This window comes from Octopus bimaculoides, chromosome 2 (genome assembly GCF_046866305.1).
Source record: "Octopus bimaculoides isolate indiv1 chromosome 2, ASM4686630v1, whole genome shotgun sequence".
Taxonomy (NCBI): Eukaryota; Metazoa; Mollusca; class Cephalopoda; order Octopoda; family Octopodidae; genus Octopus; species Octopus bimaculoides.
The window spans coordinates 129450956-129466812 of record NC_142929.1 but is presented as its reverse complement, the minus strand read 5'-3'; the positions used below and the strand labels follow the sequence as shown (position 1 = coordinate 129466812).

The 15857-nt window shown below is 33.2% G+C and overlaps 1 protein-coding gene across 6 annotated transcripts in view; it reads right to left on the bottom strand.

Moving 5' to 3' along the window:
- LOC106874304 (ankyrin repeat and IBR domain-containing protein 1) overlaps nucleotides 1-15857 on the bottom strand; it is a 303299-nt gene that overhangs the window by 121944 nt on the left and 165498 nt on the right. For all 6 annotated transcript variants that reach the window (XM_089338084.1, XM_089338105.1, XM_089338091.1 and 3 more), the window contains one exon: nucleotides 9225-9281. In XM_089338084.1, the coding sequence (XP_089194210.1) occupies nucleotides 9225-9281 (57 nt within the window). The remainder of the gene's footprint in view (nucleotides 1-9224; nucleotides 9282-15857) is intronic.

The following is a 15857-nucleotide window of genomic DNA, read 5'->3' as shown; positions in this document are numbered from 1 at the left end:
TATTAACAAATACCAGTAATATATCCAGGGCAGTTCAACCGATTTGTATCTCTTTGCATATTTGTGACATTGTGCCCAAATATAAGAAGTAAAAAAATGTTTAAAAAAAAAACAATTTTGGAATTTATTGCGTTTTTAAATTTTGGAATCTATTTTTTTCAAGAATTCTATTTTTGAATCATTTTGGAATCTATTTTGTTTTTTTTTTCTAGTTAATTTTAGTTAATTTTTGTTTATCTTCAGATCATTAAAATGGAATGTCAAGTTAAGAAAAATGAGCATTTCGACACCTCCTTCTTTTTGCTTTTAATCAAGGTTCTAAGGCTGCAAAAGTTGCTCACGACATTTGTGCTGTGTATGGAGAGGGTGCCATAGCTGAAAGAACTGCTTGTGATTGGTATGCCAAGTTCAAAAATGGAAACTTTGACCTCAAAGACGCACCTTGTTCTGGCCATCCAGTTTAGTTCAATGAAGAGTGATTAAACCAACTTTCGCATGAAAATTCTTGTCAAACGACAAGGGAGCTGGCAGAGAAAATGGAATGCTCCCATACTGTTATAGAGAAGCATCTTCACTTGATGGGAAAGGTTCAGAAGTATGGAGCATGGGTTCCACATGCTTTAAGTGACAACAACAAAAATCAACAAGCCACAATCTCTGCTGGTTTGCTTGCTCCTCACCGCACAACTCATGGACACAAGCAACGATGACTTTACCGAATCATTACTGGCAATGAAAAATGATGCCTGTACATCAATATGAAACAGCGTAAGGAGAGCTTAGCACCAGTAAACAAGCAACATCGCACGTGAAACAAGATCTTCATCCGTGTAAAACAATGTTGTATGTATGGTGGGACTGGGCAGGGATTATCCATTATGAATTGCTTGAATGGAACCAAACGGTCAATGCGGAACTCTATGTTCAACAGATGGAATGACTCAACATGGCTATTCAAGAGAAAAGACCTAATTGGCAGCATGGAGTTCTTCTGCTGCATGACAACGCCTGCCCTCATATCGCCAATATGACCAAGGAAGCCATTCAAAAGCATGGCTGGGAAGTGCTGCCACACCTGCCGTACTCTCCTGATTTGGTACCAATGGATTTCCACTTCTTTCGATCTCTTTCAAATGCTATACGCGAAGTTTCATTCAATAATGATGCAGAATTGAGAGTATGGTTGGATCAATTTTTCGAGTCAAAATCGGGTGATTTCTACCAACAAGGTATTGAAAATCTTATTGAATGTTGGAAATAAGTTGTAAAAACAAGGGTGAATATATTATTGATTAATTAGTTGTTGTCTTTTATTAAACCTTTTAAAAAATTTTAATTTAAAAAAACGGCGGGAACTTAGTTGCCAACCCAGTATATATATATATATATATATATATATATATATATATATATATATATATATATATATATATATGGTAGGTATGTGCATATCTATGTCTTTATGTTGGTTCCCTCCACCATCACTTGATAATCAGTGTTGGTTTGTTTACATCACTATAAGTAAGAAGTTTGACAAAAGGGACGAATAGAATAAGTACCAGACTCAAAAAATAAGTTCTGAGGTTGATTTGTTTAGCCGAATCCTTCAAGGGGGTACCCGAGCATGACAACATTTCAATGCATTAAACATTACAAGTAAAAGATAAAGTAGCAGTAGTAATGTCCATCATAGCTACAACTCAAATTTATGTTTTTCTTTCTCCAGGAAGTATAGGACTAGATTCTATGCTCTTGTGACTTGAATGTAGATATAATCTATATATATAAAAATGAGAATGTGTGTCTGTCTGTCTGTCTGTGTGTGTGTGTGTGAATCCCTAAAACTCGAGAACTACGCAACCAATTTCATTCAAATTTTACAGATGCCTTACTTAGGGTTCCAGTTGTGTTTTAGTCAAAAAATTTTTTTAACTTCTTGCAGAGTTCGAGCCCACGGCAACATAATATCTCCTCCACTATTTAAGTATTACGTGTCAAAAGTGAAACAAAAATACTCATGTCAAATACTTTCACTTTAAAAATGAAACTATTCCACTAACTGAAACAATCACATTTCGATACTGTAATGACAGATACTTTCAGAGAGAGAGAGAAAGAGAGAAATGTATATGTATACATATAGATGTATATGTACACGTTATTCCACTAACTGAAACAATCACATTTCGATACTGTAATGACAGATACTTTCAGAAAGAGAGAAAGAGAGAGAGAGAGATGTATATGTATACATATAGATGTATATGTATACATATAGATGTATATGTACACGTATATGTATAGATATATATATAGATATAGATCTATATGCATACATGTATATGTATACATATGTGTAGATGTATATGTATATAGATGTACATGTAATATGTACACATATATACATATATATACATGCATACAGATATCTATACATATATACACCCATCACACACATACACATGCACACAAACACACACATTAGTCATTTGTTTTCTTATCCAAAACTACGTCAAAAGTACTGAACGGATCTTTATGAAATTTGGAAATTATATTCTATGCATAACAGTCATAACTCCCATGAAAATTCATATATTTTTGATGTTGATGGAATTTTAACCCGAACATAACAGATGAGCATTATTTGTAATTCAACGGTACAACAGTGTAAGACTACCCTTTCAGATATACTTACATTGTGATTTCTGCAATGTGGTGCATAAATTGTCAAGTAAATGAGACGCATCTTTGCCTCCACTGATTCACTTGTAAAGTGTTGAGTAAAATTATTTTGTTGCAGACCTCCTTTATTATCACTGCGACACATAGTCCCCAGTTGGTAACATTGATTTCAAGGCCTTCCCAGATGAGAGACTGGCATTCCACTTAATATCTATGTTCCATGCTGGCATGGATTGGAGAGTTATTAATGTAGAAATATGGTATCGTAGCTACTAACAGTTGAGGATGCGTAGTCTAGACGGCGTTTTTAGATTTCATTATTCTCTTTAACCCGGGCAAAGCCGGGTATTTCTGCTAGTATTATATATAAAATGAGTGAATGGAACTACATGCTATGTTCAAATTACTTCAACAGGACAAAGTTATTGAACTATCAGCTGAGAGCAAAATTTGCTTTGGTGAAGAGCTGATGATACAGATTAGAGTGAAAGTATTTTTTTAAAATGTAAAAGATTAACTGGAAGAATGGACATTAGTAAGAACTAATAGACATTTTATGGTAGGTTTAAACAATTGACATACATGGCTTGCATGATGCAAAGCATCAACTGATTTCTTTAGACACACTTTTTATATTTCCTGAGACAGCTGACACTGTCTGCAATGTCTTCTCTCCGAATTTTGAGATAAAACAAAAACTCTATTATTATTCCAAGTGGCTAAACTACATTTAAATGAAAGCCTGAAAGAGAATTAACAAATGTCCCTCCTGCTCCTGGAATTTTGGACAACTAAATGTAAAAACTTAAATTTGAGTGAGACGACTGATAATCTTTTCTGTTAAAATACTAATAATAGTAAAATGTATCCAATTAAAAATGTGAAGAAATGAACTTCACAATGAAAACAAAAGTGAGTTGAAAATGACTTTAATAAATCAATTTCAAAAAAAAGGAAAGAAATACTTAGAAATAAAAAAAACAAAGAGTTACTTGAAAGAAAATCTTTGTAACCAAATGAGGAAGAAAATCAATATTACTAACCATGATAACTTTATTCATTTAATAGAATGATTTAAAACCAGATGAAAGCGATAAGTATATGTTGTCTTCAAAGTAAAAAAAAAAAAAAGAAAGAAGGTTATATCAGTAAACATATTTTGCTAAATTTTGTTGTTGGAAATCTTCACTATCTAACCATTAAATATACCCAATTCAGAAAATTCAATCAATATTTATGTTACATATACCTCGAAGCAATAAGCTAGAATCTTAAACTACTATGATATTTGTAGATAGAAGATATGTACTAAACTACCTCCTGTACCGCCAAAAATTGTAAAAACCACAATTTCTTTTGGCATATATAACATATTCAGAAAATGTCTAACATATTTACATTACTTTTAGTGAAAATAACGCCAATGTTTTACTAATAGAGATAGTGGCAGTGAAACTAAGATTCATAACAACAACCAAACACTTGTGATAAGGACATTGTAACAAACCATAAACTTATTACTTTAGTTTTCCTGACTGCAAATAATGGGTATAACTATTAGTTCATAGTTAAGTAGTTGTAAGGAAGACATCCAGCAACAAATCATCGGAAGATAGTGGATGGAGTAGATGACTAGGAATGCATGGCAGACATTCCAGAATGGAAAAATTACCCACAAATCATTAACAAGAGTGGTATGAAGTTGGATAATGTACTCCACTCACTTTCATTAAACAAGTGATTCTGATTAAACTCAAAGTGTTATGTGAAGAAGAAGGGATGAAACCTAACAATTTAAGTTTCGTCCATTCTTATTCACATGACACTTGTGTACTTAGAAGCACACAAGTTTAACCAACAACATAAGAGAATCTGGCTTTCAAGCCAAAGTTATTTACCATAGAGGCAAAAGCAAGGGAGCAGCTGTGGGAAAATTTGCCTGTGATTTCATGAAACAGCTCTCAAATTCGAGGAAAGGGAGGACCAGAGCCCTAAAAGTAATATTAAAAGCAACCGAAAAACTTTCTGCCTGGATCTAATCAAGAAGGAACAATAGTGAACTTTGGAAAGCATAACTTATCCTCTCTACAATTGATGTCTTGTACCAAAGTGGTTACATGATCCAAGATGACTTGGCTTTGAGGAACTGAATCATTGAAGGTGTGGGTTGGACAAAGTGTGGCAGAAGAGATATCCAGGAGTCATGATCTGGATACAGCCTACATCCCCACCAGCATACTCGTGACAGGTTCAATTGGAAAGATCAATCCTAGTGGATATATATATATATATTGAAATTGTAGTTGTGGCAGATACTGTTGTTATGCAACAGGCACTCATGATGGTGGCATGTAAAATCACCCATTAATTATTGGTGTTAGGAAGGCCATCCAACCATAGAAGCCATGCCACATTAGACTGAAGTCTGGTGTAGCTCCTCAGCTTACCAGCCATGGTCAAACTGTCCAACGCATGCCAGCATGGACAACAGATGCTAAATGATGATGATGATGATGATGATGATTATATAAATATATTAAGGAGTAAATATTCAAATGTGAACATTTATATAGATATCATTATTGTGATAATTATCTGCAGTAAATATAAATAATTGATAATAACAACAATATAGGTGGTTGCAAGCGTTAAATAGTGTTAGATAGCTATAGAATTAAAATTTCTATTTATCAAAAGGTGCCTACTTCTAGCAGGTAGGCACTCGTGTGCCCCTTTTGATAAATGTATATATATATATATTTCATTGACCTTCATTCATGTGGGCATGGGTTAAAAATCTTCTGCAGTTTAGGTAGATGTCTGGGTGCAGAGAATTTTATGATATAGTTTTTTCCTAGGTTAAACATAACTAGTACTTTATGCTTTGTACATCTTTGAGATTTTCCACTTTATGTTGTACTCTGTGATGCTTTCTTTGAACAGCCATAAGTGCCTGGCCAGGGTTGTGACAGTTTATCTCTCCATGATATTGAAGAAGTGTAGTTATCGAATCTGGTTCTAAAGAGGCTTTCTGTTGCTTCCAAATACATCCACACATTTGGTTATCCTATTTTGGGCCCTCTGACGTTACCTGTCTCATGTACAACTCTTTCAATATTACTGTAGCCAGAAAGAGGACATGTGGCCTTACCTCTACACAAACATTCTTCTTCTGTCTCAGGTGTGGAGCCAATTGGTAAGATCAGTTGTAATGGATATATAACACTGCACACTTTGATTACTATACCCATTCTATTGATAAATATATGAGTGCCTATATTTTTTTGACTTACAGATTCTTAGACAACTACATATATGTGTGTGTATCATCATCCTCCTCATCATTTAATATGCATGTCAAGTTATACATAAAAAAAATTTAACATTAAACTGAAGGATAACTGAATATTTTTAGTCAAGGATATATTTCTTAACTTTTACAAAGAAAAGGTTGACAGTGACTGAAGTTGTGGCTTGCTCATTGTCATCATACATATGAATACTGATATACGAATGTATGTGTGTGTGCATACATATACATAACTATATAAATAAATACATACCTATGTGTTCTAATATATTTATATATATGTACATGTGTGCATGTGTGTGTGTGTGTGTGTGTGTGTGTGTGTGTGTGTGTATATATATATATATATATATATATATATATATATGACACAAAACCCTGCTTGCGGAGACCTGTCGAGGCAAGTGATATTGAAATCGAATTCGAAATCGAACCAAATTCGACGACTGGCACCCATGCCAACCTTCCTTCATTAGACACTAAACTCCGCTTGCGAAGACCTGTCGGGGCAAATGAAATCGAAATTGCAGGTGGCACGTAAAAGACATCATTTGAAAGTGGCCGTTGCCAGTACCGCTGGACTGGCCCTCGTGCTGGTGGCACGTAAAAGCACCTGTTACACTCTCGGAGTGGTTGGCATTAGGAAGGGCATCCAGCTGTAGAAACTCTGTCAGATCAGATTGGAACCTGGTACAGCCATCTGGTTCGCCAGTCCTTAGTCAAATTGTCCAACCCATGCTAGCACAGAAAGTGGACGTTAAACGATGATGATGATAATGATGATGACTCCTACACCCCAGTATGCCTATTGTATATATTACAACAGAACAAGAACATCTTGAACCCTCGTATCAACATCCTCAGTATATGTTTACATAAATCAAAAAGGTTGTTAGATAGTTTTGAAAAAGCACATCTTCCAAAGAAATATGCAGAAGATGAAGAAATTTCTGACTGTTTCCAATTTTATCTTTTGTTTTCCATTTACATATTCCATCGGTGCCATGTTGCAAGCTGACTTTGATCACCTTACAGGATTTTATGAATGAAAATTCAAATTTCAAATGCATTTCAGAATCACCATTTTTGCTAAGCTTTCTGTAGCTTTTTTTACCGATGTTGCAGGATTTGAGCTGATTGACATTCTGAGAATGACCTGAGCTGCCGTTAACAGCATTGAATTTCACTGCTATTTATTTTTGTTTACTTGTTTATTAATTTACATATATGCAGACAATATTTCATTGTTTTCTTTCTGTGTCTTGTTTAGACACAAACAATCAAATATTTCTATCTATCTGCCTATATAAATGTCTTTTTACACATGCAGCCAAAACATAAGTTTTCATTTTCATTTTACTTTTGTTTTCACTTTCTAAATACTCCTTTTAATGATTACCAGTTTCATTGTTCAACTGGAGACATGAAACACAGGGTAATAAAGTTTTGGACTTTTAGCTTAATAAATTCTGATACTCTACTTTCAGTCTCAAAAATATATACACAGAAGTGGGCACCGTTAATCAAAAAGTTAACTTCATTAATCGTTAATCCATTAACCAAAAAGTTAACTTCATTAATTGTTAATCCATTAACGTAAACTGGTTTTTATGAAATTTTTGGGTTAACGGACTTGAGTTAACGGAAGCTAAATGTAACAGAAGTTAATTAGTCCATTAATGATTTTCAAAGTTGACTTGAAGTTAAATTGTTAATGAAAATATTAACGATTAACGGACTTAGGGTTAGGGTTAGCTCTGTACACACATGTATATGAATATACATAAGCATGTACATATTTATACACATGCATGCTCATACCTATTTAGCAATTCTCCAATTACCACGTTGGCAAGTCCGGTTTGCTGATTAGATTAAACAAGACCAAAACAGATCTGGAATTATCATCCACATTTGCCAAAATGATCCAAATAATATTCGTAATTAAGATAATGCTGTCTCCTCTTCACTAACTTAATTATTTCTAATTAGACTTTGAATGTTCACTTCATTAAATATATTACCACTAAGTTAACTAATGAGGTCTAATAATATCAAAACATATCTACAATTTACGCCCACAACTTTACCAAAAGGATTAACACAATAATGGTCACTAAGACAATGATCTCTCCTCACTGCATTTCAAAAGAAGTATTGCAATCAGTTGCTAATATTTTCATCTCTATTTAACTGATGGTCTTCATGTGAATAATAATCCTGAGTAATTAACTTCAGTGTTTAATTCAATTTAATCATACACACATGCAGAGAAACCTTATCTACCATTCACTACATCCAGCCCTCAACCCTATTCAATTTCTACAGTTGTCACCTACTTTTCTCCACCTTCTCTACTTATTATCCCTCAACACTTGTTCTTCCTTAACATTCACCCCTTCCCCGATACTAACTGTTTTTCATTCTCTCATACTCTCGCAATCCCTACCTACCCACACTCACTTCTACTGATCTTGTATCTTCAGGGTTCACCCTGACACCTTACTCTACAATTTTTATTCCTTTTCAGCTCCACCTTGGCATGTTCCACCTTCTCTTCTATAATGTGAGTAGCCATGTAGCTCCTCTATAGCAAGAAACCAGTCCTGTTCTAGTTCCTTCTCTCATCCTTTATTCCTTCATCTCCTGGCATAAAGTCATCTCCCTTTCTATTGTATCTCCACTCAGTCAAAGGGAATCTTAGGCTTGTAAGCTGTATGGTGACGTCATTAGTACTGGTACAATGAAAAGAGTACCCAGTACACCCTGTGAAGTGGTTGACATTAGAAAAGGTATCCAGCCATACAAACCATGCCAAAGCAGACACTGGATCACAATGCAGTCCTTGGACCCAATGTATCCTGTCAAACCATCTGAACCATGCAGCATGGGATATGGACATTAAACGATGATGACGGTGACGATGACAATGATAAATGAATGGAGATAATGTAGAAGATAGAAATGACATCTTTAGTACTAGTACCCCTGGTGTCAAAATGAAATGCACCTAGAAAACTCTGTAAATGGTTGGTGTTAATTCATTCAGCCATTGAAAAAACAGTATCAAAATAACACATAGAAGCAAGATGTAGCCCCACAACTATGTCAAGGAGGTCAGTAACTCTAAATAAGAAATGACTTAGACCATGAAATTTGGCCAACTCAGGCTGTCAGATGCAAAAGGATGTAAATGAGATAGTCCAAAGAAAATTTTAAATTAAAACCTTACCTCGACACAATTTTTCAGACCTGATGAAGATGCGTAATGCAAAGCAGTATTCAGTTTCTGGAATTGCAAAGAAAATGAAAAGAGGATGAATTAGTTTGTTAAAAAATATTTCAGCTTTTAAATTTTAAAATTGTATCTCCTATTTTCTTAACGAAGTTCTCTTAAATACCTTGATGGCTCACTAGAAGTAATTGATAGCTTTTATTACCTAAGAGATGTAATTAGCAGAGTGTCAATTGTTCTGAAAGTATAAACAGGTTGGGAAAGATCATAGAGCTACTATTGCTATTGGCAACAAAGCTCTTTTGCCTTATGTTTGGATCGGCAATGTTGCATAGCAGTGAGATATGTGCCTTAAATGCACATAATAAATGCGGAAATTGCTACAAAAGAAGTTATTCACTATGTCCACTATATTGCATACTCTTTTACTTGTTTCAGTCATTTGACTGTGGCCATGCTGGAGCACCGCCTTTATAGTCGAGCAAATCAACCTCAGAGCTTATTCTTTGTAAGCCTAGTAATTATTCTATCAGTCCCTTTTGCCGAACCGCTAAGTTACAGGGGATGTAAACACACCAGCATTGGTTGTCAAGCGATGCTGGGGGAACAAAGAGACACACAAATATATACACACACATACATATATACATATATATATATATATATATATATATATATATATATACATATACGACGGGCTTCTTCCAGTTTCTGTCTACCAAATCCACTTACAAGGCTTTGGTTGGCCCGAGGCTATAGTAAAAGACACTTGCCCAAGGTGTCACGCAGTGGGACTGAACCCGGGACCATGTGGTTGGTAAGCAAGCTACTTACCACACAGCACTCCTGCATCTGTATAATATATTTTAATAATATACAGGCACCTGTTTTTTTTTTTTTTTTGTGAAATGATTTTATTTTCATTGAGAAAGTAAAGAAAGTGCCAATAAATTTTATTTACATGGCTCAGTATGGTCACTGCCAACTAGCTGAAAACAATAAAATAGTATTTTTGTATTCTTCCCCAAATAATTCTTTATAATTTTTGGCACAAAGCTAGCAATTTTGAGGAGAGAGGTAAGTCTTTTACATTGATTACAGTACTTGACTGATAACTTTATCTATCTCCAGGGGATGAAAGGCAAAGTTGACCTCAGTGGGATTTGAACTCAGAATGTAAAGAGCCGCAAGAAATACCACTATGCATTTTGTCCACTGACAGTTACTCCAAATAATACAAGCCTATAACTCTTTAAATATTGATATATTAAGTCTTAGTCTAAAATAATTTGGATACTCTTAAGAATGTATAGGGGTCTGACAACTGAACAAATACAATTTTGTTATAAATGGGTCCAATGTTACCTCAAGTTTTTCTGAACAACTAAGCAGAACTTTTGGTGCTTTGAGCAAAAATATTCTAAATTCAAAACTGGTGTATAGCATTCAAACTTTCACACAGTTTATCAAAACAAGGTCATAAATTAAAATATACAGCAATATTTTGATGTTGCATGATACTAATTTAGTGACTGTGTGATCATGCACATGCACAACTTTGAGGGAATATTGGATAGGTCTCACTCAGTTAAGGTGCAATTATAACTTTGCATCTTCCCTCAGTAGATGACAAATATATATGTATATATACTTAGAGTTAATGATTGAAAAGTATACACTTGATAAATTTACAAACTTTTACGATGTGACCAGCAAGCATGTGTCATTAACTTCACCAGACATGTTAAGCTGCAGTTAGATTAAAATTAGTTATCAAATATGGATGCCCTCTCTCCAGTATGGTTTTAGGACAAAAATAATTTTAAAGCAAAGCTAAATATATATTTTGATACAGAAATATTAATTCCTTTATGGTAAGATGTGTTACATAATTTTGTTATCCCTGATACCAACAGCATTAATAAATATTCAAAAATCAATAAAAAATCCCATCAACTGCAGTGAGTTAATATCTTAGGAATATCCATACAAATAATTAAATACTAGATTTTTTATAAGATATAATATATAAAAAAAGTAAATACATTCAGAATAACAGGAAACTATATGAACAGTGTTATTTTCTCTTTTAAAAAAATATATTGATTTTTACATAAAGATAACAGTAAAAGTAAATATTAAATGAAAATTGATAAATACATTCTTTAATATAAATCATATTTCTTTTTACATAATCTCCCAATATCTTTACTATTTCATGTATTTTTAAAAAGCAAAAATTTTATTAACAGTAAAATTCTGCAGTTAATAAAATGAAATCAATCATCAAAATGCTGAGATTACAATTTGACAATTTTGCTTTCTGGCCAGTTTGAGAAGGAAATATAAGAAAAAAAAAATATATATATATGTATGTATGTATGTATGTATGTATGTATGTATGCATGTGTGTAAATAAATCAAGAATTTTAATATTGTGTTATATGCCTTTTATGATATCCCTTAATAGACGCTGGCTTCATACCTGACATTAAGTGGTATATCTTCACATTTCACAATAACTTTAGGTGAAATTAGAATCTTTTGGCACCTGAGAAAGTGACCAGAAGTTATTTTCAATTTGTTAATTAAATCTCTGCAGATTTACAGGAATTACATTAAAAAGAATTGTCAAGTTTTAAAAATATATCGTGAGAATTAATAAGTTTTGTCATAACTGTGATAACTACTTTTAATAAACATTCAGTGTGAACATAGTGAAGCTATGGAAAACGATTACAGTTAACAGTATTAGTTCCCTTAGGTCTGAGTTCAAAACCTGTAATGGTTAGCGTTAGGATTCATCTCACCATGGTGTTCAAGTAAATTTTAGTAAAATAAAATGACTGATCAAATATATAATCTCTTACTCTATATCAAATTAAGAAAATGCTATATGCAGAGACATAGTAAACAAGTTTTGTTTCATAGATTTCTGGGGTAAAAAAAAAAAACAACAACGTATCTCTGTATAATATTCAATGTTTACTTTTAAACATTTACATCATACTCATTGAATCAATTTCTATTTTACTCAGAAATGAGATGTTTTGACCCATTGATCTTCCCATTTCCTTACAACCTGAAACTTGACACTAATATTAGTATTTATTTAATATCTAACCTGTATATGATATCTAGCATGTGTGATATCTGAAACCTAATCTACATTTCACTTGAACTTATTGGAAATAAGAATGTCTCTACTTTGCTTATGCATTATTCTGTAATAGATGAAAGATATTCTTAACTCACATAAAACAAGTTGCAATGGAAGCTAATTTTCCTTTTGTTAAGAAGAAATAAACTGTCATTGTAAAAGATTAACTTATCATACTTTGTATCATTTACAAAGAGCTCAGCTGAACTGGCAGTTTTGCCAATGAAATTAGGAATTTGAAGAGTTAATTTGTTCTCACTTAATAACTGATAAACATTCTTCCTCTGCTATTTTACATGGAAAATATTGTATATGGAATAGAAAAACACGATCAATAAAAGTAAAACATTCTTTCCTTTTAGATATGAAAGGAATGTTTGACATTCTGAAATATTTTAAAGAACATAATGTTACTAACTGTTTAATCTCTCACTGTCTACGGGGACACACTCTAGCATTAGGAAGCATGCTCCAGTATGGCCCATTCCAAAGAAAGGCAACCCTTCAAACTCTGTCACATATTGTCCTACTATACTCACTTCTAACACTTCTCAAGTAATGGCAACAGCTATTAACAATGACATTTTTTTATCACTGTGAACTCTTTTCTCTCTTCAGTGACCATCAGTATGGCTTTCACAAAGTCAGAACCATTGAAGACCAATTCTGCTATGTCATCCACCAGTGGGATCTCACTTTAGGAATAATTTGGTGAAGGCAATGTTGTTACTCTACACATTAGCAAAGCCTTTGACTGTGGCTGGCATGCAAATCTCATATCATAACTTCTTACCTACACAGACGAAATAACGCTAAGCATTTCGACCGGCATGCTAATGATTCTGCCAGCTCACCACCATAATAATAATAGTAATAACAATAATAACAATATATATACATATATATATATATATATACATACAGACACACTCACATATACACATACAGTAGTTTAGCATGTGATAAATTCATATGCACATGTAGACTTCTGTCTCAGAAGTCAAAACATAGACCTACAAACAAATGGGGCATATGTATTCACATGTATGCTTGCATGCATACCTACACAGTCATACATATACATACCTCCAAAACATGCACACACACACACATACACACACACACACACACATGCAAGTTCATGTATTTTAAACTGTAATGAGTCTGATTTTCTGTTTCAAAGCCAGTTCTTTCACCTTAGGTGAGAAACTGGAAAAATATATCAGAACAGTGAATATACTGATGGACGGACAGACAGACATGTGCATACACAGACAGAAATACATAATACAATCTGTATGTGGAACAATAAAACTAAGCAAGACTTTTCTTAGGTTTAAAATATGACACTGTTTTTATTATTTACATTCCAAGGAATGTATCTTTGTAAGAATGTATCTTTGTAAGAAACCAACTCCTTCTTCAAAGGAAGAATTTAAATGATTGAAAACAGAGGAGACATACACACACAAATTAAAAGAGAAAGAGAACACACACATTATATATATATATATATATATATATATACATCACACACATCATACATAGAGACAATCATATATACATTATAAAAATACAAACACACACATCAGTACATAACAAGCCAAACTTAGGAAGTAAGGACAGCTGAGAAATTCTGTGACTGAGTAGTCTCAAACAATTTTGTTTTACATCAACCAAATATTTCCCATTTTGAAATTGAGGCAGTGAAAGCAACCATTCTGCAAGTGCAGATGCATGCTATTTTTGTGTTGATTCTCATTAGTAAATCTGTGTTGTGTGTATAGATAGGCCCTTACAGCATGTCACAGAATGCTGATAAGGATGCAGACCATTCTTAGAGTAATGACATCACTATAAAGAAAACAGATGCAGGAACCGGTGAAATTATTTTGGTAATGAATCTTCACAACTAGCATCCTCTCTTGGACTTGGTATCACACAAACACATCCATACCAACTTGCGTATACAGCTTTACGCATGCACACTGGTGCAGGCATGATTGCATGATTGTCAAACTTGCTTCCCAATCATGTAATCTCAGGTTCAGTTCCACTGTGTGACATCTTTGGCAAGCGGCTTCTATAGCCCTGAGCAGATCAATACTTGGTGACTGGATTTGGTAGATGGTAACTGAAAGAAGCCTATCATATAAATATGTATGTGTCCTTGTCCTGACATCATGCGTTGGTTGGAATTGGGTATCGCCATCGTGTAGGTCATGTTGTTTACTTTCAGTCTTCTGTGGAAAAACATGTCTGGCCATGGGGAGTATTACCATGTTTAGAAACAGGCAAGAGTTGGAGACAGGAAGAGTATCTGACTGTAAAACATCTACCTTAACAAATTGCATCTGACCCATGCAAGCATGGAAAATCAGACATGAAATGATGACACAATTATCAAACTTCCAAATTTAATTTAAATATATCATTTAACAATATTGGTGTAAATCTTAAAATGCTGATATAAAATGAAATCAATATTGCATAATAATCACATGCAATACTTTTGTAATCATTTTACATTTAAACTGAATTTTATGCATCTATCCATAAATTAAGAGCTAATTATCGACATTTTGATGCTCTTAACTTTAAAAACTATTTAAATATTTCTAGGGAAAGAATAAAACCACGAAATGAATTATCGTGTTCCTCAGCTGCTCATCAATAGCATAGAAAAGTATTGGTTTGTAAATACCACGTCAACTATTTTTCATTTATTTTTCTATTTCATGTTCAAAAAGAAGTTTAAAAATTAGCACAAGACTATCTCTGCTTTGCTTGCTCATTCTTTCACTACTTGAAATATGTTGATATCCTACAGAAATATTCTGGCTAAATTATAAAATGAAAATCAACAAGTCAATATTTTTGCTGTTAAAACTATTAATTGAAAAATTTGACAATTTTTAAAAATACTAAAAAAACAAAATCGTAAACAAAACAAACAAACAAATGAAATATGCCAAATATTATTGACAAGAATACTGATAAATTTTAAAATAAATATATAAGTTGTGTTATTTTGAAAATACAAATAACTTCAAATGGTACTGTGTGGAATAGAATGGTGACATATATAATCTAAATATATCTAAAGAAATGTAAAGCAATGTTTGAGGAAAGGAAACTGCTCCTGAAAAGGATTTAAAGGGTGGCTCTAATTTTTCAAGTTTTACAAATTTAATTATATTTTCCATTCAGACTCATTGTACAGCACCTTTAACCATATTTAACCATACCTTCCACTATAGCCTTTGGTTGACCAAAACCTTGTGAATGGGCTTTAGTGGATGGAAACTAAAAAAAAACGTGTTGTGTGTATGTGTGATGAAAATAACAGTGGCATGAACTCTGTTCGTTTATTTCATCTGTTACATATGTTTTTGTACTTGGTAATTTATTAATAATGTTATACTATAAATTCAATTTATGCAACTTAAGTGCAGTATAAATGAGTATCA